At 38.7% G+C, this 25,170-nt stretch overlaps 1 protein-coding gene across 2 annotated transcripts; it reads left to right on the forward strand.

Annotated features, from left to right (window-relative positions):
* Positions 1–432: 432 nt before the first annotated feature.
* LOC146451501 (uncharacterized) lies at positions 433–24,823 on the forward strand. 2 transcript variants are annotated; one of them, XR_014859956.1, is made up of 23 exons: positions 433–784; positions 959–993; positions 3,381–3,426; positions 5,763–5,844; positions 6,518–6,572; positions 7,508–7,563; positions 7,849–7,913; positions 8,017–8,076; positions 8,621–8,711; positions 9,451–9,520; positions 10,805–10,855; positions 11,268–11,336; positions 12,146–12,226; positions 12,873–13,628; positions 15,056–15,187; positions 15,879–15,942; positions 16,634–16,787; positions 17,699–17,792; positions 20,375–20,424; positions 21,025–21,070; positions 21,174–21,227; positions 22,606–23,765; positions 23,960–24,823. XR_014859956.1 is itself a non-coding variant. In XM_085098713.1 (22 exons), the coding sequence occupies exons 1-22, from the start codon at positions 748–750 to the stop codon at positions 23,080–23,082; spliced, it is 2,625 nt and encodes an 874-aa protein (XP_084954839.1). In that variant the 5' UTR covers positions 433–747; the 3' UTR covers positions 23,083–24,823. The 2 variants fall into 2 exon arrangements, 1 of the variants encoding a protein (XP_084954839.1); XM_085098713.1 differs by having other exon boundaries at positions 22,606–24,823.
* Positions 24,824–25,170: the final 347 nt, after the last annotated feature.

The raw sequence follows: 25,170 nt of genomic DNA on the forward strand, positions 1-25,170 counted from the left end.
CACATACAGTGGGCGCTGAAGCGGGGCAAGACCAGTCGACCATTGTCTGGCCGCCGCTGTTATAAACTGGGAATAGTTTTGCGATTTCATGGATGTTTGCAATTGAATGATCTGTCAGAACCACATAACGGTATGAAATTCCCTCGACACCTTGTTTGATGGAAACATTTAATGGAAGAATACTGGCCTGAAAAAAGCATTTTTATGGCGTCATGGCGTCCAGTGATGGCATGCCGGTGCATACTGATGGAATGGTAATGCCCAGGAATTTCGCTCTCAAAGTAAAAGCCAGCTATTAGAATCACGAGAATAAATTCATCCGCAATATTGCTCTTTTTGGGAATTAGAGAAAAATACTGTCACGTTAAGTCACGTCACGCAAATCAAAGCGGGATCACAGCAAGACCGTAACGTCATCAGAATGGAATTTCATACGTTACATGGCATTGTGGGAAGGAAACTAGCAACCTCAACTTTGTTAGTTACCGGACAAAAACGAAAGAGAGGTGAAATTATTTGGTTCAAAAACCACGAACTTTCGGCATATGTGACAAAAAGCTATATGAATGGATATTTCTGGAATGCTTATCGCGATACTTGCACATCTCAAGACAAGTACTTCCTGAAAAGGGAGGTACTCTGCAAGATGAGTTTTTGTATCGGTGGAGTCATCGTTCACGCTATACCAACGGCACGCAGGCGAAAAATGAATTATTTGGAAAGCTTAGCCATGTCTGTTAAACGCAGATGAATAAATACGAAGTTCTTGGAATTGTAGGCGAAGGTATGTGGCCTTTATTGTATCAGATTTGTTTTTGCTTGCATGCTAATGACAATGAAATGGGTTTAGGGAATACTTAACTCACACGCCTGTTGTGCTATGAATGGTTTTTGTGTTGAAAATAGGTCTATAAGTGATGTGAATTCGACTAAAATATTTTTCGTTTTGTGTTGTTAGGGGCCTATGGAGTCGTTTTAAGATGCAGACACAAGGTAACTGGGATAAACTTGTAGTATTTTTAGCAGTTATACAAATTTATGGAAAACAAACATTCAAATCACCGTTCGTTCATCAAGTTAATCTTTTTGATGATAGCTGTGTTTAGCAGGCACGCAACGGTTCTCCATGAAATAATCATTTCTATCGTCTTTCGAGAAGCAATACAATTTGGCGCTTCCGCTCACAGTTCAGTGTGAAAATTTTACTTTGGTTGACATTGCTTAGACATCAGGTACGTGTTGAAAAAACTAGTTTGCGCGCATAGGCTGCAAGATGTGACTGATTATGTCAGTGCGTTGTAAACATGAATTGTTAGACGGCTGATGTCAAAGATGATCACCAGAGGAATTGATCATCCGAAATAGCAAACTCATGTAATAACTGCTTGATGACAGCTGTAAGCTTCAAAATAACAAACTGTTGGCAAAATATCAATATGCGACGTTGGTTGATACACATATGTGAGCTTAAACTTTTATTGTTTAATCAAGATCCCATTTTATTAAAGATATCCCAAGTAATACTGAAAGAGGATCAGCTCGAAGATTCATTTTAATGTAGCTGTTCTCTTTGTCTACTTGTTAGTCTGCAAGCCAAAAATTTCAACCGATCCCATTTTCAAAACATGATTTCAAACAATTCACATGCGAGCTATCACATGTAACAAGTGGGTCATCAAAGTGGGTAACCCCTCTTAAGGTGTACTAATCAAATTAGGAGGCATCAAAGCCCTGGGACGCTGTCCATTCAGCCAAAACCTTCAGTTTAACCAGTTGAAATGCAAATGGTATGTGCGGATCTGACATAAATTTTCTGAAACAAACGGGCTACCTTTAGAGGTACTACATTTTTTCCATTCCTACGGAATAACCATTCCATTTTCACAAAGTTTGCTTTTCTATTTTGTTGTCTTCTTGTGCCATCATCATGCCATCACTTATGTTTTTTACGCGGGATGCCCTGAGGGGCATACCGTGTCTAAAAACGTGTCGATTTCTTTTTTTTCTTCCTCGTAGCCAAAAATCGGCACATTAATTTATTCAGTAAACTCTGCCCTCTCCTACTAGGGATGAATTGTTCTGATTGTCTTCACACAAAAGCAGGCCAATCAAAATCCATTCTTGTCGCGTCTATAGCGAGGGAGGGGACCCACTCACCCCAACTTGTGTGACGTCAAAGCATCATTTGATTTATTCATTAATCTCAGATTAAATTTGTGTTGCCATATTGTTAACATGTTCTGGACTCAAGTGTGCCGTTTTCAAACGGAAATTTCACCATTTTGAAGCGGTAAATCGAAAAAAATAACTTCTAAGAAGCACTCAACATCTAAAACAGTGGAAATTGGAGAGTTCCTGGCGAAGGAATCGTGCTTTCTTTGACAGTCGTAGACCGCGATTGCAGACAGAAAAGAGGTCATTGAGAAGCTTACGTTATCGCAGTGGAATTCCCGCAATTCCCCTTGAAACCCTGAGTAGCGTTACACAAGGGAAACAACGGAACGCGATCTTCGTGACTCAAACTATTCCATTAGCAAGGATTGTTTTATAAATCTGCGAAACATACAGTTGGAATAAATAAATCAGCCACAGCATCACGCGTAATGCCAGTATAGCAGGCATCTTGTTTTTTAATCAACCAATGAAAATGTGCGCTAGGAACAACTCGAAAAAAGCCTTTCCATTTGACAAGAAAAGGATAGATCTAAATTTCTAACCAAAATTTTGGCTAACGGGAAAGCGCCCCAGGTCTACTTGCCTGCTAGGTATTCCACAAGTCCAGGCCCTGGTTATTCACCGAGTGGTTGGGGAGGGGGGCGAGGGAGGGTGAGCGATTCATTCCTAAACTAGGTAACAAGACTCGAGTTAACTGTTTTTTTCTACAAGCCTCCTGGTGTTCTTAATTGAGATGCTGACAGAGACAGCTTTGCAAAAAGTTTGCAAAGCGTATAGTGTTTGAAAGACCACTCACCACCCCTTTAACTGAATGAAGTCACTACTCAGTAGGTTCATTCCAACAACGTTAACTTTATGTAACAGATACATAGCTGAAAACTGCAAGAAACATAGGATGTGAAGATAAAGAACAGTCGAGAATAGACTTTTCTTGAGTTAACACAGTTGGAGCTTGAGTCACAGACTTATTATTGACAGCATACTCTACTGGTCGTTCATCTACAGATAATGTAAACTCATTCAACATGTGAGTGCGTGCAGTTACATGTCCTGAATTGATTACGTACATGTATGCTTTAACTTCATTAATCCTTCACATGCAAAGAGGCATCCTGGTGGGAATCTTTATCTTTTAATAAATGATAAATTAACTAAATTTTTTACAAATTATGTTTTTTTGATTTGTCTCTTTAACTTTTACTTAGGAAACAAATGAAATTGTGGCCATAAAGAAGTTTAAAGACAGTGAAGGTAAGGGGTTAATTCAAAACTTGGTGATATTCTTCCTGCAAGACACAGCTTGTAATTTGGTAATGTAGTATTTTGACAGCCTTGTCAAACTCCTCATGACTATCAACATTAAATATTACATATGGCAGAAATTTGAATTTGGTGTAAGCTGTGTGTTTTCCATTCAACTTGTAGCTTGCATGTTATAATGCCATGTATTCCTGCTGTGTCAAATTACATGTAAATGCGTGCATTTTCTGAAACAGTAGGTAGAAATTTAATCTGCTGAATTTCCAATACTTGTGCAGCACATTTAATTTGACAGTTTTCATTTTTTTTCTGACTGAAAGGCAAACAAAAAACTGGACCCATAAAACTCTCGCCTGAATAACCTTAGGAGTGTTTGATGTATTTTGTTTAATAATTTTCCAGTCAGCATAGTAGGCTTCATTTAGTTTAGGTTTCTTGAGAAAGAATTTTAAAAAATGGTAATAAATGAATAATGCATGCAAACCATTTAGCAATTAGAGAGTAGGGGTGTAACGATTCATGTTCCTTTCGATTCGATTCGATTTCGATTATTGCCTTTCGGTTTCGATTATTTCGATTCGATTATGCAAAATATTAATGATTTTTAATTCTTGCAAGATGATACACAATGTAAACAACATACAACCCTAAACTCTCAATGTGAGGCTACAATAGTAACAGGAACATTATTAATTTATTTCAAGGATGCAATAAAAAATAAAAAAAACATGCAATTTGTCAGGGTTCTTCTTTGAGTTCTTTCTAGAATCTAGATCTAGTGCACTCATATTTTTCTTTAAAAAAAGTAACTTGTCTACATGGTCACTATGCAAACATGACCTCTGAGAGCAGACACAATGTCCCCTGCAGAAGAGAAAACTCTCTCACTGGCCACTGATGTGGCAGGGACACAGATATTTTTTGGCCAACTTTGACAAAATGGGATATTTCAGTTCATTTGCTTCCCACCACAACAATGGATTAGAGTTCAAAGGCATGGTTTCTTCAACTTTGTAATTAGCCAACTCTGACTCAACTAACTGCAACACTGACTTCCCAGGACGAACTTTAGTTATAAAAACATCTCCAAAAAGATCATCCAAGGCAGATTTCCTTTTCTTTTCTGGTGGGGGATCATTTGTTCAGCTTTCTTTGCAGCATTCACTATATTGCTGGCATTATCAGATGTCAGAGATGGATTCTGTTCATATCTTTGTAAATTCCACTCAGATATAGCTGAAGTCAGTATTTTTGATAAGTTTTCCGATGTATGTGACTCATGCATTCTTCTTGTTTGCAAAACATAGTTTTTAATGTTCCATTCTTGGATGAAATGTGCGGTAACTGTTATGTAGCTTTCGGTTGATCTAGATGTCCATCCATCACTTGTTAAAGCCATGAACTCGGCGCTTTTAAGGTCTGATTCGACTTCTGCTTTGACTTCTTCGTAAAGTTTAGGTATCACCTTCTCAGAAAAATGAACTCTGCTTGGTAAGTCATACCTAGGCTCCAGAACGTTGATCATGTGTTGAAACCCTTTATTTTCCACAACTGAATATGGCCTCATGTCCTTTGCAATGAAAACTCCAATAGACTTCGTTATTGCCGTTGCTCTGTTGCCCGACCGCGGCAACTTATTTTTCAGAACATCCTGAATTTTTGACTGTCCAGGTGCAGTACTGTTTTTGGTACCCGCCGTCTTTGACTGCGACACTTCCGTCTTTTCATCAATGCTGTGTTGACTTTTTAAGTGCGCGCTCATGCTCGAGGTCGAACCGGCACAATATTTGAAAGTTGCGAAGCAAATTTTGCAGATAGTTTTAGACTTGTCTGTTGTTCCGTCTTAAGTCGGAAAACCATAATATTTCCACACTGTGGATCGAAAAGAAGCAGGCGGATTCACAATCGCTTGCTCATTCGTCGCCATGTTTGAGAACGTGACAATGAGCACGCACATGGTTTGCCTTATTGGAAATTCTCAAGGGGTGGTAGAGGGGCAACATTTTTACCAAGTAACATGGGGCAAAAACTGCAAGTTAGCGTCTTTGATCGATTGTCAATGAAAAACTTAAGAGATCTGGATGCTAAGTTTACAATATAATGACTCCCTGAGGGCACTTTTGGAAAGGTATACAAAAAATCGAACCAAAATCGAAACATGGAATCAAATAATCGTGAATCGAACCGAACGGTCATAATCGCGATTAATCGAGAATTCGATTAATCGTTACACCCCTATTAGAGAGGTGAATGAGTAATTCATGTCTGAAATATGTTTTTTGTAAACTGAATAATTATAATGATTTTTTCGTATTGTTTCTGTGTAGAAAATGAGGATGTCAAAAGGACCACATTAAGAGAATTGAAAGTTCTTCGCATGTTAAAACAAGAAAACATCGTGGAATTACGGTTGGTTTTCAGTATTTTGGTGTTTTAATTTAGCATATTAAATTACAGTACTTATAATCTACTACATCCAGTATTTCCTCAAATAATCACCTACCCAGGCCTTTAAATCAAATATTTGAAAGAATCACTCACACCCCTCCCCACTGCCCAAATTTGACCAAAAAAATTAATTTTATTTGGAGCTTGGATATGTCAAGTGAACAATAGAGTTTCTCTTGACAGGTACCACAAAGCTAAGGCCTAGTCCTGATGTCGTACTTCACATGAGCGGAATCAAGTTCAAATTTAGACTGACCCAAATTTAATTAATCCCACTTGAATTCATTGAGATGCCGAACTTGATTCAGCTGAAATTAATTACTGAAGCATACTATGACTGAAGAAAATTGCAGATTTGGGTCAACTCATGCATTTGATTTGGCTCATGTGAAGTACGGCGTCTGACTCAAAGCTGGTTCACACCCAGCCTATAATCAGACTTATAAAGGCAGCCATTGTTTCAAATTGAGATTTTTGATGTAGACTTGTACGTGGAGCCAGTAGAATTCTGATTAAATTTGACAGTCAGGTTCATCTAGTTTATTTGGCATGGATGGTACCATCCTTTAGAAGAGCAATTTTGCAAAGAAATGTGGCATCAAATGCTTATTTACTGTTTACTTGTTTTTCACAGAGAAGCATTTCGCAGAAGAGGAAAACTGTATTTGGTGTTTGAATATGTTGAAAGAGTAAGTGGTCAAAATCTAAATTAAAATGTATTTAAGGAAATTTTTGTGACATCATAGTTTTTGCACTTTTCACTAATTTAAGAAAGTTTTCTACAAGAGTATGAGAGCCCCTGGGCACTCAAGCCGAGTACACAGCTGGCGATTTTATACGCCGATCACTGCAATCGGCGAAAATCGCCAGGTGTGCCCAGTGCAGTGATTGCGATTTTTCGCCAATCTCCACCATCGTTGTATAAAATTGCCGATATCTGGCATGGATTAAATTTGCCTGCATTTGCCATTATTGTGCCCATTCCCGCGATTTTCTACGCTCATCGCTGCGAATCGCCAGTCAATCAGGATGGGCTTTTTAACAGATTACTTTTCAAAATGGTGGATAGCAGAGAGAAGATGGAGCCTGGGAACAAGCCTGAAGTGCCACATCCCCATGATCGGCGAGAAAAATCGCCAAGTGTGTCCACATCAATCGGTGGCAAAAATCACTTGCGATTTTCGCTGGCAATCAAACTCGCCGCAATCAGCGAATACAATCGCCTAGTGTGTTGCCAGCTTTACTCTCCCATTCTTGTGGTAAACTTTCACCCACAAAAATCCCTTCCACCTGACTAGCTGTCCCTGGGTCTCCAAGGATGATTTAGTTGTGAAAATAATTTTGATGTTGCCAAATGAGAAAGTTGATTATTTATTAGTACAGACTTGAACGAAAGTTTGCAAATTGACGAAAATTTTATTGTGATGAAAATAATGTCACTCTTTCAAAATGACCAGACTGAGTCGTTGAATGTCTCATAACAAGGTAACAAATTATTATTATCCAAAGTATATATACTATGAGATAGTTGACACAATGTTTAAAATTAATTAACGTCTTGTTATACATGTTTGCTATGGATTGTTGTAAATCTGTCTTTTATATTACTTTATTCTATATTCAGAACATGCTTGAGTTGCTGGAAGAAATGCCCAATGGAGTTCCATCACACAAAGTCAGGTTAGTCCAGACTCGACTTAAACACAGCTACAATGTACTTTATGCAGTGGAAATATTCATTCATTTGTTTTCTCACTCACTCGCTTGTTTGTTCATTCATTCTTTCATTTGTCCATTGATTTCTGCATCTGTGCATTCATTCATTCATTCATTCATTCATTCATTCATTTATTTTAACTTTGATCTCACAGTTCTAAATGAAAAGTTAAGTTTTCAATGTGTTAAGAATACTATTAGAGCCTCTTTGTTTTGTTGATAACCTTAGTCCACTTTTCTTTTTTCCAGAAACTACATTTTTCAGCTCATAAAAGCCATAAAATGGTGCCACCAGAATGATGTTATTCACAGAGGTATGGCTCATGTTTCTCAACAGGGGACACCCAAGTGCAGTATTTTTTTGTTTCAGTGGAGGAAATCTTTCTAATACTGCTCTCTTTTGATCATTACCAACAGATATTAAACCTGAAAATTTGCTTATAAGCAAGGATGGTGTTCTTAAACTTTGTGACTTTGGTGAGTCAGAAAATAGAATATTGTATGACAGAACATATCTTTAAAAATATGTACCCTTGGGATGCCTTTTAGTCAAGTAACTTAAATGTCTTACTCGCATTCAATTAAAGGGCTCGGAGTGTAACCAACCAATGGATTGGATTGCTTTTTGCTGTCTAGCTCAAACAAAACAACAAATCTAGCAATCTAAAAAGTACTTGGCCCAGTTGTGCGAAAGCCGATTAATGCTAATCTACAATTAAAAATTATCTGAGCTTTTCATCTCACGTATTAAAAATGTTTTTGAAAGCTAATTTTAAACTAGTGGTAAAGAAAAGTACAAATGAAAGCTGAGGAACAACATCTTTTTGAAGAGCCTTCATTGATTAGCAATTAAATTTGAATCAAAGTTCATGTTAACCCAGGATTAGCTTAATCGGCCTTCGAACAACTGGGCCCTGTAGATTGGATACATGCTCCAAGCCCTTCAATTACTGTAAAAGTAAGCAGTTTAAAGTTTATCATGCCAGCAAGTTATTTTGATATTTGAACTGCATAATTGCAGGTTTTGCTAGAGCCATGACAGTTAATGGCAGTGGTCAATTCACAGATTATGTGGCTACAAGGTGGTACAGGTCACCTGAACTTCTTTTAGGGTAAGGAAGGGAAGTGAATGTTGGTAATAAAATATTTGGGCAGCCATAACAAAAGAATGTCAGTGCCATATTTTACATGTAGAGAAGTTGACCAAAATTTCTAACACTGTTCTTCAAAATGTCATGAAAAAAAAGACACAATTTCAACTCAACAGCTTCATTAGCACTAGTAGGCATCCTTCAGTCTCGGGAGCCAATGGGGTGCGCCCTGTTGGGTCCTGAGACTGAAGGATGTCTACTAGTGCTAATGAAGCTGTTGTTGTGAGCAGCGCCGGATGTGGCTGAGCAGTCCAATCCTAGCATGGCGGGTCCTCACATGCCACAATAATTATTGTTCCATGCAAAGTTGGATGGCTGGTTAGAGCCTGAAGTTTGCTGTTTCTCTTTATGTTTTGTATGTTTAGCACTAACAGAACAATAATTTGTCTGCTTATTTTACTTACTACATCAAAATGCTAATAAATTCAGATAAGATAATAATTTATTATTATCGAGGAGAACCATAAAGGGCAAAAAAAATAATCTTTTACAATAAGTGAGTTATAGATTATTAACATTTTGACTTAAATGGTGCCAACATTATTGTTATTTGTGTATTAAAAGGTAGTGTAGGACTTTTTCCCTCTACGTTGTATCTTCCCGTTTAAATGCAGCATAAATTGTATAGACTTAGATAAATTAAACGTGGCAAGTTTGCTTTCACTCAACTGATTTATTTCAATCAATGAAATACTTACAGTGCTCCTTATGGCAAACCAGTCGACATATGGGCAATTGGCTGTATACTGGGAGAACTCAGCGATGGCCAGGTAAAGTACAGACAACAGCATTATGCTGCATGGTGTATTTGCGAACTTAGTGAATAGTGCATCTGTTTTCATTGTGGTTGTGAAGAACCTTTGTATTGGAAGATGGTTAATTGTGACTGAAATTATGCTGCATGCTGTACAGTATTTGCAAACTTAGTGAATGGTGTCCTTTCAAAGTTAACATACTGTAAAAGTATTATTTATAATCAGGTCTGTTTTTGTTATTAACTTTGTATTGGAAGATGGTTGTGACCAACAACAACAGTCTATTCTTTGGAATAAATGTGGTGGAATATGTTAAGCCTGGTGAATAAATGAGAATGATGTATTATTCAGTAAGTGACACAGGCATACTCGGAAAAAAGAAATGCGAGTGCTCCTATCAGGAGTCGAACCTGAGACCTTCCGATTACTAGTTCAGATGCTCAACCACTGAATGAAGCATCTTTCTCACTTTATTCTTATACATGAAATGGTAATGATAGGATTGACCTGCATATAGCAATAATTTATTGAAGGGTTTTGGGCTAGACTAACTTATAATAAGTGAATTTTTTTGTCTTAAAATTGAAATTGCTCAAAGTAAGCCATATTTTGGGAGAGAGACCAATTATCATGTAATAAATGTTGTTGTACTTGTACATTTAAATTTTGCACAAAATGCCAATTAAACAAGTAATACATGTGTAGCTTAGTATGACTTTTCTAGAAAATTCAAGCAACCTACACAACAGAGATACAGACCCTTGACTGATTTCTCAACCACCAATTTGCTTCGCTTGGCTTTGTTCAGCTTGTATACAAAAGAAATCAGTCAAGTGTTGGTATCTCTTTTCTGTAGGTTGCATCTTGCCCAAGACTTGTCAGTTGTCTTGCCAGCTCAGTTGTAACATAAGTTAATTAACGATAAAAACCGACGTTTCGGTGTCTTCATTACCAAATCTTTATTGATAAGTTAATTAATTAATCAGTTAATAAGAGGAGGAAGGATAATGACTATGATAAAGATGGAAAAGAGAAAAAGAGGAGCAGATTTCAAGGACTGAGGATGGATTTCAGGAATGGTCGATTATAGCACACTGTATGTACATGTTCTTTCCCTAGAAACCCAAGCAAATTTTGCATTTTGCTTCCTTGGTCTTTTAAGTATCCAACCTGGAGCACAAATTTGTGTTGCTGTTATTTCTTCAGTGCTGCACTCAACTAATAATTATTTATTGAATCAAATTCTCTTAAATCCTCCTTATACATCTACACTGCATAATGATCTCTTTTTTGTAATAGCCTGTCTTTCCTGGAGAAAGTGAAATAGATCAGCTCTTCACAATACAAAAGGTTAGTGAATCAAAGTTTCATGAATTGCACTGTGTAGTCACTAGATGGAGAAACATGGAAAAAAGATTAAAAATAGAGAGCAAAATGCAACACTTTTATTTGGCTCTTTCAATTTTACTTGGAAAGCAACAAGATTGTTTATGTTACCAGTGGGAAATTCAATGCCGCATGCTCGCAGGCCTGCAGTTAGAACCAAACAGAAAAATAAATTAAACAAGTAAAATCTAACGATGTAAAGTCCTGATGTTTCGGCGACCTCATGACGCCATTATTTTCATTTATTCTTTCCTTGATAATGGCGTCATGAGGTCGCCAAACACATTGGGACTTTATATCGTTAGTTTTTACTTGTTTATGTATCTCAAAATCATTGTTAATAGAAAAATAAATGATGTGAAATAATTTATGTCAGGTGTTAGGTGCCCTTCCCCCAGACCAAATGGAAATGTTCTACAGCAATCCAAGATTCAAAGGACTCAAGGTACTTGTAATGACCACCTAAAACAAGGTTACCGTATACCTTTAGAGGTGTCTCGCGTCCAAGCGATGTAGCGCGTCCGGTTTAGGTTTAAACTGTAGATAGCTAAACCCCTATATCAAATTAAAGCTTATAGAGTTTGCTATCAAACTATACCAAGAATTTTGAAATAAAATGAATTGTTGAATTTTTCACAACCTCTAAATGCCAGCGTCCGAATCACCTTTTGAAAGCTACAAGTCAAAGCGACACGCTTGGACACGTGACACCTTTAAAGGTATACGGTAACCTTAAAGAACAACAAGTTTAAAAAACAAATTTACGAGTTGCTTAGAGAAAATGCCTACAAAAAGAGATTTCACAAAACTTAAGAAAGTAACAAGTTCAAATTGCTTGCAGATTAGAGCGGTTTTCAGTTCCAAAGCGGCAAAAGTAATTGTGCATTTGCTTAGCCATTCGCTTTGGTATTGCTTAACTGCAGCCACTGATTGGTTGACAAAACTCACGCCACTTTGTCAATCAGTGGGGCTCAACTGATGAGAAACAAAATCAAAACCGGCCAATCGTGGCTTTCCTGCGTGCGTTTTCCTGCGCTTAGCGCCGGTTACATGCATTTGCCACAAGTTCTGATTGGTTCAATGCAGTTTACATTTCTTGTGATTGGTTTTGGTTTTACGACAGTCATTCGAAAACCGCTCAAATAAAGAGATTTCTGTCAGACATGCATCATGTTTACTGGTGTTCAATTTTCTACTCTGTTTTTAATAGCACCCGCAATAATTATTATTAATAACCATTTTGACCTTTTTTAGTTTCCCACCACAATAACTCCTCAGACACTGGGAAGGAAATACGCTGGAGTCATCAGTGGAATCATGCTTAGCTTCATGCAGGTAAGTTGCTTGCTTGAACACCCGTCCGCTGATGAGGAAAGCAATGAGATTCAGTGCAGTGAGAAGAGAATCAGGAAGTAACGGAATTTCAGTATCTTATAATCCAGGCACAAAGCATCATGTTACAGGGTTGGTGCGGGTTATGGAAAACCTGGAAAGCCATGGAGTTTTGTAATTTCGTTTTCCAGGCGACTGGAGAGTTATGGATTTTAATTGTGGGTCATGGAAAGTCGTTGAAAATTATGTTTATGGAGAAACATCGCTAAGAAAGCATTCTTTTAGTGACTAAAAAAGGAAGAAGATGAACAATTAAAAAAAAGGAAGGAAGAAACAAATTTTCACTCAGTAGAAATAAACACTGCGCATTTTGAAACTGTAAAATACAAGCGTTTTATTATGGTAAACGTGAAAAGGTCATGGAAAGTCGTGGATTTTTAAAAGCCCAAGAGAGTGAATCCATAGAGAGGTCAGAGAGCAGTAATTGAATCCAGGTTAGATGTCTTCTAGATTTCAATGCTAACACCCTTGACACCTCTCCGCTGCCACCCTTCCACGTTCAGCTTTCATCCATGCTATAACTGTTTTGTCTGATATTTCTGGTACTACACTCTATGTTAGTCTAAAGTTTTTTTATCATTATCTTTAGGCAACTCTACAACTTGACCCAAAGGACAGATTTACAATTATCGACGCTTACAATCACCCAGCTTTTCAGCAAGAAAGGGAAGCATTTGAAAAAACCTTAAAAGGCAAGGAAGGAGTCATGCATCACGTCTCAAAGAAGACAGACATTTCTCTGAAATCAAGACATTTTGTGCACAAGGGGTCCTCAGGCTCACAAGGTGTCAAGCCAACAGAGAGCTCACAAGATTTGAAAACTCAATTGTCTCAAGACGCTAAAACTTACCCTCATGCCGGAAGTTTACCAATTGGAAAGGACTTCAGTGACGAAAAGAAACTTGTCATGCAACAAATGGTATCTAAAGAGAAGCAGAAAGATGCTAGCCTTGTTGACAATGCAACAATCATTAACCGAACTGTTGAAAATGACAACTCAGAAAAGACTGAGAATTCGTCAGCTGCATCTAATGCAGAAATGATCAAAGAATCAGGGCATACCCCTTCGTCGGTCAAACCTGCTGTGTACAGTTCTGCGGACATTAAACCCCGTAATTCAACTTTTCAAGGCGCAATTGTTAATTCGTCAAGAACAGGTTGTCAAACAGAGGAAAGGACTAATATAGTTCAGAGTGACAAGAACAGTGTTGCAGCGGATGAAGATGCGGGAAAAGTAAAAGCTAAACCTACTTTGTCCTCCCACACCAGCCATCTTGTGGCTGCTAATTACAGCTTTTTTCCTGGTAATGACGAGTCTGAACTTGAGCAACCCAAGAATGCAAAGGTAAAGAGCCAGTCCTCTTTGCAGTGCACAGCTCTACTGGGCGTGGTGGAAAGGCGAATTCTCTACCCACGTTTAGAGCTAAGTGCAAAATTATATTCAACGTTACCCATATTTAACAAGGAAAAATTCTGAATTTGCATTTTGCGCGGAACTTAAAGGGAATTATCACGCAAATATGCTGTCATTTTAAAACCCAAAAATGTTTGCCTGTCAGCAGAAACAAAAAAACAATTGTCATGTTTGTTATAAATTATCACCCCTGTGCAATAAAACTGTCAGTTAGTTCCTCTTACCAGAGACAGAGTAGGCTGGTATGGATTGAAACTTGAAAAATGTTAGGCTAGTGTTTTTTCAAGTTCTCGCATTTTTGTTTCCAAAATGTGCAAGAACAGATCACGAGTTGTTCCTTTCAAGAATTGAGTTGATTTTCTTTCCTCTCGTCATTCTAGAATTATTTGGCAGCTGATTGAAGGTCTTATTTCGTCATTTTTCACAAAAGATACCAAAAACCCCATGATACTTCTCCTTTAAACTGACCAAAGTTGTTTCTTGGAAACCCAGGACGCTTTCTATTCAACCAAAAATTTCGGAAATTCTGGGTTAGGAGTTGAATGGAACAGAAATTTTCTGGAAAATATTGTTCTCTTCGGCCATTTTTCCTTGGGTACAGTTTCATCGACTATTCGATTGTGTTATTTTCGGTTTCAGTAATATAATTATATATTTAGCCAAGCCTAAAAGCGGAGCTCCAATTTTTTTCATAGCATTTATAGAAATCTGCTTATCGTGTGAACGTGATAACCCTACAAGTTCCTCATCCTTTCTGCAGTATCAGTCTAAAACTCATGAATGGTACAGGTTTGTTTTCAGGTCGGTTTCGGATAACTGGAAGATACCGTTCCCTTCGGCATGCACCTAAATTTTTGGACACCTCAATGTAGAACGTTTGGTCGAATGGAAGCGCCCCCAGTCTAGAAGCTCGCCGGTTTTCCACTGTTTTCTAAAATATCTGCAAAACTAGTCACTGACCCCATTTTTCTTTTCAGACATCTCAGCACCATAACGTTTGCCAAGTAATTTGAAAATTGAAATAAAATCCCATTGCTAGAAAGACCCAATTTTTATATCTAAATAAAACCAATGGGCATTTTGCAGTCCTTACAGACATTTTACAATGATTATATAAAGTCGTCGAAACGTCGTGTAACGTTTTTATCGTTAAGTTTCCTTCGAAATGCTTACGGGAGTAATATGCTGATTTCAAGGGCGGGTAAATAAGCGATCTCAGCAATTTTAAACGTAATGATGTCAAGAAAACAACTTGACAACCCTGGAATAATATTAGAAATAAAGACAGACGTCCTTGAAAATATTCATTTTAGTTAGTAGACATTGTTATTTACATTGTGTCCTAATGATCTTTTCAGCTGCCTTACGGCTCCACCACGATTGCAGAGGAAATCAGAAAAGCAAAGTCTGTTATTCTAGGCAAGAAGAAGGACAGAGACGGGTCAGCTTCTGTCAAATCCAGACCTCAACAGTTGATATCAAGAAACGAGGTTAGTTGCCTTCAACTGCCAGCACTTAGAACTGTAATCTGTACTAATTGAAGGGCTCAGCGCAACCGACCTAAATGTATTTCAGGTCGCATTCTGTTTTGATTCACCCGAGTTTTGCATGTGGCCTTGAATTCTCTAGAAAACGTTGCCCCAATGTTTTATCCTCTGCTTTGCTTTGCGCTTCGTTTTGCGATAAACTAAAACGTAAATCTTGCCCATAATCATGGGTTTTTTATTGTAAACTAAGCGCGAAGCAGCGGATAAAACATTGGAGCAATGTTTCCTGAAGGAATTCACGGCCACATGCAAACATTCTGTTAAATCTGAGCTAAAACAACATAAAGCGATCTGACATGCACTTAGGTCGGTTATGCTCTGAGCGCTTCAGTTTGTTAACTATTCTCTTGTATCGGATGGTGGTCCTCCACAAGGTTACCCCCAGCTTTTGTTAGATTAAAATTTTAACAGTTACAGCATGGTGAAAGCAAGTGGCGAAAAAGAAGAAGAGCTATCATATCAAAGAGAATTTTATTCACAGTTGAACTGTGACTGAAGTTTAAGCAACTGGCAATTTAGAAGTTGATCCTTTCTGCGACGATATACCATACAAGAAAGAAAGCATTTATTGTACGTTTGGACCTTGCATGGTCAATTGTTTTAATAACTAAATTTTTTTCACGTTTTGTTACAGGCGACGGAGCAACAAGCCAAACAGAAAGGAACTCATGATCGACAAGGAAAACCGGTCTTCGCAGGTGAAATGTGATTTACAAAATTGCATTAGAGCGGTTTTCAATTGAGTGTCGAAAGTAATTTCGCGTTTGCTTTGGCTTTGCATTACTACGCTCTGTGATTGGTTAACAAAACTCGCGCTACTTTCTCAACCAATGGGAATCCAAACCAAAACCAATCGTGTTTTGGCCGCACGCGTTTTCCCGCGCTTGGCGCCGGTTACATGTATTTGCTACGAATTCTGATTGGCTCGTTGTGTTGTTGACATCTGTTGCGATTGGTTTTGGTTTAACGACACTTTTTTGTAAACCTCAGGAATTGTTTCAATCAGTAAAGATCAATTGGTTAACCTTAGTGCTTATAGTAGAGCGATGGACTTATGAAAACAAAGTTTGGATGTAATATATCAAACACGAGAAAGCGAGTTTCATCGGATATCCAAACACTGAGAAGAAGGTTGCCGAGATTTTTTAAACGACTTCGAGGTGTTTGGATATCTGATGAAACACACTTTCGAGTGTTTGATATGGCTTCTCAAATGTTCAATAATTCTTGGAGAAATACAAGGCTAAAGTTGGCAAAATTGTATCGTAATTAGGAACACATATCCAAACCACGGTCACAGTAGTGATTTTCTTTGTTTTCCTTTGATGAATTATTAATGAGTTTAAGAAATAGTATTAAACCTACTCTAATCTTCTTTTCCGTCAACAGATTCTGGTGTTTCCAGTCGTGAAGAAGCTCTTCAGTCGAATTATTCCTTTCCAATTGGTATGAACACAGAAAGAAGGGGTTCAAAATCAGACTTGTCTACATCAAGCTATGACTATGGAGCTCCACACACTAAGCAGCGTCAGGAATCACAATGGTATTTATTGTTACTAGCCACTTTCATACTGTATCAATAAAAGTTAAAGTAAATTAAATTTGATGTTCGCTGACAGATTCCATACTTTTGAGCAAGGCGCGTATAGTCTACCTCTTGTCTCACGAAGGAGTTGGAGCTGTGGGTCAGTTTGTCCTTTGCAGCTGTCGAGCTTTCTGCTCTGTTCTTCTGAACTGAATCTTTATTTAAACACGGTTAAAAAATTCATCAAATTAACGTAAAAGACAAACTATCAATATCAAAATGTATAAATATATAAAAATCCTAATCCTAAACAACAATTCTAAATCCTAAAGAAAACTTGACCTGTTTTCCATGAATGCCGTGTCTCAAGCTTACATAAATTAAATTGATTAAGTGATTCAGCTTTCTAAGATCACAGGGTAGGCTGTTCCAGAGAGCTGCACCGCTATATTCTTAATCTACTTTCTAGCTGGAAAGATTGCTGCATCCGTGTTCTCTTGACATTTTACAACTGTGCCTTTTTAAAACCCCGTAATTGAGTAAACTACTCATTGATTGCAACAGTTAGAAACATGGAGCTCGTCAGCAAACTCTGTTAACATTCAAGAGTTCGTCTTTGAATGGATTTGGATCGCAGTGCTTGTAACAAGTGATGTTTCACTCACCGAACCATCCATGTCCTCAGTAAAAAATAATCATTGACTGGACGTTTTCATCTATAAATGTGTTCTCTATACAGTCAACTCCCTTTATTGCGGAGACCCTCAGGACCGCAAGTTTGTGTCCTTAATGGCGAGAGTCCGTAATAGCGGGAATATATTTCGGACAAACGTCTGTAATTTATTTTTGACTGTGATTTAGATGCTGTCCGTATTATCGGGATGTCCGTAATAGCGAGGGGTTAATAGATTTCAATGGTATCCTTGTAGGAGGCAAGACTTTGGTGGCGAAGAAAATCAACCACGAAACTCTTTGGGACAAGATAAAAGAGACAAGAAGAAAAAGAAGAAAAAGCTACAGCAGGTATGTTTAAAGTAGCTTTATGATTCATTTGAGGTCTCATAATCTGTTTTATTGAACATGTGTAACGTAAGACTCGGAGTCCACTAGAGTTGACGAAAGTGAGAGCGAACACTAAGTGAGTGTTGGTGGTCAAACAGGAAGGAAAGCTTGCAGTCTCTCTGGAGGATTGTTTTCAAGCTCAAAACAGGGGAATTCTCATGACCTCCAAGGTTGAATAAGCATTGGTTAATGCAAGGAGGAATTTGATTCTGATCACTGTTAGGGCTTAAAGGGCTAAAAGCCAGAATCATATTGACTGCACAACCAGTAACCAGTGCCATGAGAAAATACTTCTCAGTTGCTTTCAATTGAATGGTCGCATACAGAGACTCAACGGTTAGAACGATCTTGCACACCGTAATAGACAGCACCACAGGAAAGTTCTGCTCATTAGCTTTATTTGAACGGTCACACTTCAGAATTTCATCCACAGACACAAAAGTTAGAGCCATCTTGTGCAGCAAAATAAACAGCATCACAGGAAAGTACTGCCCAGTAGCTTTCATTTGATTGATCACACTTCAGCATTTCGTCAACAGACTTAAACGTAAGAATCACCTTGCAGGAATCGACTTTGGCTATGGAAGTAAAAAAATTATAACAGCATATTTTCAAGCTTGATAAGAGTGCATGAGCCGATTTGTTGGACAAAGTGAACGTAATCGCCACTGTAATTTCTCATCAATTCTCATTCTCTGATTTAGGGGACCGTTCATTTTTTATGAGCATGGGGGTGCTGGTGGGATTTGGTTAATTGCCACTACGAAACTGTATGACCCCCCCCCCCCCTAGCATGCAATTTTTTTCCACATGCCCCCCCCCCAGCAGAACTATTTTTTTCTGATGACCCCCCCCCCCCCCTCCCGCCCAACCAGAAACAAATCATACTCCTAACTTTAACAAAACGCTTATGTACTGTTTATATCAAAGATAAACGTAATTGTTACTGTGATTTCTTTACAGTACTATTAACAAGTAACCGTTCTCTACTTAGGTAAAGATTTCTCTTGTTTAAAAAAACGTTTTATAGATAGCAACACGTTTACGGCAACGACAAACCCTAAATTTCCATTTAGATTCTCAAAGAAACTATAAAAATTAATCAAGCAAATGGTTAACGTGAAATTACTCCCCTTCGAGTAGAAACAATTAATACACGTACAGATCTGACTAACAAAATACGGATCGAAGCATACCAATCAACGATTACGAGTCATATTAAACAAAAAAACAGCGGACGCACAGATATCAGTCGCGTAGGTAAGGGTTAGATAGGGGTGTTCGTTGAGCCCCAAATCTTGCTTACTAGGGGGGTCCGGGGGCATGCTCCCCCGGAAATTTTTGAAAATCTATGTTCCCAGAAACCTCATTTCCTGCATTTTGAGACCCATTTTAGGCAAATCACAAATTTGTTTTACAGCAGCTTTTTGAGCTATATACTGCATCATTCCTACGGCATAATTGTTTCAACTTAAACAAGAAAGTTCAATGTACATTCCGCGCCCTGTCGAGTTCTGATAGCTATTCGATCTACTGATAGTCATACACCAAGCTGGTAAACTGCATCATTCTCGGGTGTAGGCCTTCGAACAAATTGACTATCTCGTCAAAATTGACAGGCATATCATATTTGATATGCATTAGAACCAGGGCAGACATTCTACTCTCTCGCATGGTACACCTCATGTAATTGTTCAACCTCCTCATTAAGTGCTTTTTCTTCCGCCATTACTGATCTGTAAAGGGGGTTCGTTCGAACCCCTCGAACCCCTCCTCCTACGCGCCTGGATATTAAAGTACTGCTATTAAAAATGACAGTTACAAGCTTTTCTGAAGATGGCTTACGGCTCAGATTTACCGTCAACTGAAGTCACCAACAACAGTTCTATTATTAAAACTAATCTGGATGTTCACACTAGGCATACTACTGAGTCTACTGATACTCCTGGGTTCAAATAATTTACTAATCAACAGTCTTTATAAAAGTGAGTACTACTAAAAAGAACATTAAACAATCTATTGATATAGTTCAGAGTACAACCACTTTGTAGAAAACTACTCCCCCAAGGATGATTCAATAGTGAGACTGATACGTTTTTATATTAATTTGAACTTGTACAAACATAGGTGTCTACCTCAGTTTATATTCATTATTGCTTTTCCAACAGATATGCTTCATTTCCTCAGTTGTTGTTAATATAAAATGCAGATTTCGACCTCAGTATGTAAAACAAATTAAAAGTGGTTAGGAAAATCGCATTAAATAAAATTGAAATAATATTCAATTTCTTCATCTGTTTCTGTGTTGAGCCACTTTCAATTTCCCCTACTAGCCAATTATTTCTGGTGACCCCCCCCCCCCCCTCTTTCACTCATTTTTTTTTGGTAGCCCCCCCCCTTTAGTGCCATTTTTTTTCTCGTGGCCCCCCCCTAAATCCCACCAGCCCCCCCATGCTCATAAAAAATGAACGGTCCCTAGGCTAAGTATTCAATTTACGATTGTTGTTTTGGTAGTTTGAATCAGTTTTTGTTTTGTATTTTAGGTGTCAAGCCTACCTGCTCAGTCCAAACTTCATCATTTAGAATCACAAGGGTGAGGATTTTCATAATAAGCCTTCCATTTTTGTTTAATACTGTATAGATGCTGTGTACCAGTTCAATGTCAGGTGCTGTCGTATAGTTTTACCGAGTTAACGTATGAAAATGCAATTGTAAATGCATTGTCGTTCATTTCTGACGGAAATACCGCACGAACCTATAATCCCCCTTCCCTCCTGTGATGATATGGGTGAACCGGTTGTTTGGCTTGCAGCATAGCTTATCCTTACAGCTGATGCAGGATGTTCGGTTCACGCATAAATCAAACAAGTTACTGAAGCTTGCCACACGACTGTCTCGGTGGTTGGTGCAGCCGATGGATATTCCGAAGTTCGTGGGTTCAACTCTTTTTCGTAGCTCTGATTTTTTTCACAATGATTGCAGCCCAATGCTCGTCGCAAACTTACTCCAATGACCTTGCTATATGACCACACATTTTAATTAGCATACGGCACTATCCTTGTCCTCATCTCCTTTGCATCTAAAATTATTCCAAATTGTTAGTGAATGGTTTAATATTGCACTGTGATAATAAGAGTTCTGTAAGGCACATGCTGAATACTGACAAAAATTGATACATTCTTTCTTTTCTCAGTGAAATGAACAAAATGGGAGAGTGGAGTAGAAGCCCAGAAGTACAGGTAAAAAGTAAAAGATGTCTGACGGAGGATTGCTTTGAGTTTTGTGCTCAATTTTCCTTGCATGTATTGTTAATGGCCATTTATTTTTTCTCAACCTTTGCAGTCCTTTGACATGCGGCCGCATAAATCCATAGGAAAACTCCCATCCAGCGAAAAGGTAGGTTGGTAGCTTGTTCCAAAGTTCAGTGACTTCTTAATACTATTAAGGCCCGTTTAAACGGTTTCACCATTTGCTTCAACATTCGTTGAACACAGTTGTTGAGCCAAATGTCGGGGGCGTTTGAACAGGTCGTTCAACATTGTTGAAAGTGTAAGATTATGTTGAAAGCTTGTTGAAAGTGTGTTGAATCAAATTTAAATTGGTTTAAACTTTCATTCAACATCGCTTCAACATTTCTTTTGTTCTTGAAAATGTCGAATGGCGTTGAAACCATTTGAACACTCCGTTCATGATAACGCAAAACTACTTAATTTCACTGAGAAACTGAAAACAGCGAGCGGCAAATGAGAGCGAAACATGGTCACGTGGTCATTTCTGCCGTTTGCCGTAAACGTAATTCTTAATCTTTATTCAGTGAGTTGAACTTCTCGCGAGAAAGTGCAGGCTGATAGCATGGCCTGTGCGATTTACACCACGAGTTGGAGACGCGACATAAATTCAGACGAAAAATCGCGATGCGCGCAATCACTCACGACATCGTTTTCGCCTCTTTTGCGTGTCGTCCTGCTATCCCTGAGTCAAAAGATATTCTTGGTTTTCACGTGACGTCACCAAATTCTAGAATTCAAAACTGGGAGGCCTACAAAATTTTTACCTTCATTGAAGGAAAGATTACCTAAAAATATGTCTGTTCACAATTTCTTAGCTCGATGTCGTGCTTCCTTTTGAAAATAAAACGGTTTCAATTTCCGAGTTTCCATCGTGCGTGACATAAGGAGGACGGCCGTGACAGAGCTTTTCCGTATCTTAAAAATGACTCTTCGCGTGATTTTCAGCATTCTAAGCAATTTAAGTTTGAGGAGAAATATTAATCTAAACATTCGAAAATTCACAAGGGCAAGCAAACCTCTTTTCTGGCAAAAGTGAACACCAGATGGTTTTTCGTATTTCCGGCCGCCATGTTTGTGGCGCTCAGAGGGACACAAACATCGCGTCTCCATACTAAGCTCTATAAATTTATGTGGAACATTTTGTCAAATAACTCGAGTACGGAATGCTGCACAGACCTGACACTTGGACAGATGCCTTATTTATTTATCCTCTATACCATGTCAATTTCTTGACTTCATTCATGGAATGGTTTTGATTTTTTTTTCCATGGCGTGACAGTGAAAACCGAGAATACTGCTCGTAGCCTACCGTGGTCGCGATAAAAAAAAAACGTTCTTACAAAGGCTTGTTTGGGGACATTACGTTACTTCTGCTCTTAAAATCCATTGACGTGTCATTTTGTATACATTAACTATTTACCCTTCCTAAATCGTTTTCTTCGACCGACTCACTGAAAAACCTCTCATTATTTTCCTTCACACAGGGCGCGTCACACCTTGGGCCGCTTACCATCAGCTCGTCTCACAAACCTCTTGGAGAAGTTCGCCTTCAGCCCCTTCAGCACAAAAACCTCGCTCATCTCTCACACAACACCTACCCAACGCGCAAACCGCCGACGAAACGTGAAAGCCCAGAATCTCAACTCTTGGGATCTCTTTCTCCGTGGGCGGGGCAGTCGGCTTTCTCGTTACAAGGCCATGTGCACAAACAAACGTTATCGGAACCGGTGAATTTCACTTTTCCAGATCGGCCAGTGAGTCCGTCTACTGAACTTTTAGCGCCTTTACCGAGGAAAGCCTCTCGCCCGCCGTCAGAAAACGAAGCGACAAATGAGGACCGAGACACGAAGTTAGGCACTCCTTTTACGGGACTGAAACCACTGACTCCTCCTAAAGAACATGCGGGCAAGTCAGGAGGGCGCGTGCCGGACTTGAACAAACTGGAAGAAACGCCATTATAGCACATGCTCTCAAGGATCACGGCGATTCATATCTGCGGTGAAATCCTTTTCTGTACATGTGGCGTTACCTAACTATTATAGTATAATCTAACCTTGGTAAGTTGCTTTGTGATTGGCTGAACGACTGGTACATTTTTAAAACAGAGAGAACCCGCAGATTATATGGTCAAATTTTTTAGAGAACTGAGCGGTGATCACCTTTTTGTAAACCAACACCGATTTCGGTAGCAAAACCACTTGAAAAACAGCAAAAGCAAACGCCGCCTTTCTGTTTTGCATTAATCCAAACCCTTGAGTTAAGTCTGCGGGTGCTTTCCAGCTGTCAGAACTGGCCGGCCAGACGATCGGTCCGTAAATGGACTACATAATTCTTTGAATTCTTCAAAACGGCACATTCTGAGTAGCATGCGCCATTTTAAAGCAATTCAAAACAGGTGCCATATAAAGTGTCGCTCAAATTGGTGCATTCAGATTCTAGTGCGAAATGACTGAACTGGCCGGCAGGTTCTGACAAATAGAAAACGCCTTGGGAGAACTGTTAAGTTCCTATGGAAACCTGTCCTACGATCGTGTTCACACAAGCTTTCAAGCTCCACTAAACTCAGTGGAGTGTTAGACCAAGCCTGTGTAAACACGCCTGTAGGATTTCTCCTTTCAGCCAATCACCATGCCGTCTTATTAAGGTATTAGGCTGATTTAGCAACAGTACGGGAACGTCATTTGAGGACGCGAGAGCGCGCGGAATAGTCTGGATGCGGGCCTATTTCGACTATATATGGGCATTCTTGATGCGCGCGCCGTTGTCAACTGATGTTCCCGTTCTGTTGCTAAATCAGCCTATTCTATTAAACTTGAAAAAACAACGCATCTGGACTAGGATCATTTGGGAAGCGTTAGAAGAAGTCAGGATTTAGGGGAAATCATATCCCTCCTTATTTCCTCCGGCCATTGATGTAGCCAAGTAGATTTTTTAACTAAACCTTCGTACATGGAAGTTTTTGAAAGTTATGGACAAAAGATTGTCCACTTTCGAGTAATTTATTTGTGGTATCTCGTTAAATTATTCTAATTATCTATTTTCGGTCTCGGTAGATACACATTTTCTCCCAAGGCTTCAAAACCGGAAACTGTTCTTTAGCATCCACTCACGAACTTGCAGTTTCAAAGTTTGACTTGTTTGATATTCAGTGAAAAGATATCAGGTTTTAATGATTATAGTGCGGGCCAATGTTTTAACTTTCAGCGAGTTTCTTGTTTGGAAGCTGAGAAGCACATCTCCTCTCCTAGTGAGATGAGATGGTGAAATCCACGCAAACTGTAAAAGCCAGCTTTTTATATTGATTTGCCTGGTTTCGTGGCAGACTATGAACAGTTTGTTATTTTCTCAAGCGGATGAAACAGATGAACCCGCGCAAAAATCGCCTTCCGCGAGGAGACTCCCACGCGTCGCACCTTCTCCCGGGAATGCAGTATCGTGTAACTCGTCAGTTTGCGCCAAGTTTTCACGCTTCCAATATCGCCACCAGTTTTAGCACCAGTTAATACTCGTTAAGAGGTTTTTTTTATTGTATGTAAATAACCGTTGTAAATATTTTAAAGTATAGCAGGGGGTCGGTTCTTGCACCTACGTATTTATATAAAATTTATGTTATAGTAGAGTTACTTTACAGAAAGATTTTCATTCAGCGCCATTCAGTAATAAAAGCCACCGGTCTCGCAGACCAACCGGTGCACACTTTGAGTCTTTGTCTTTTTGGGTTGATAAATGACCACAGTACCTTCCTGTGGTTCTGTTTATTATTTTGTGCAAAAAGAGTGTGGATGAAATCCGTAAGTGTGACCATTCAAATGAAAGCTATTGAGCAGTACTTTCTTGGGGTGTTGTTTATCATGCTGTACAAGGTGATTCTAACTTTTGAGTCTGTGGATGAAATCCTAAAGTGTGATAATTCAAATGAAAGCTACTGAGCAGTACTTTCCTGTGGTGTTGTTTATCATGCTGTACAAGGTGATTCTAACTTTTGAGTCTGTGGATGAAATCCTAAAGTGTGATCATTCAAATGAAAGCTACTGAGCAGTACTTTCCTG

This window comes from Pavona decussata, unplaced genomic scaffold (genome assembly GCF_977016875.1).
Source record: "Pavona decussata unplaced genomic scaffold, jaPavDecu1.1 SCAFFOLD_386, whole genome shotgun sequence".
NCBI lineage: Eukaryota > Metazoa > Cnidaria > Anthozoa > Scleractinia > Agariciidae > Pavona > Pavona decussata.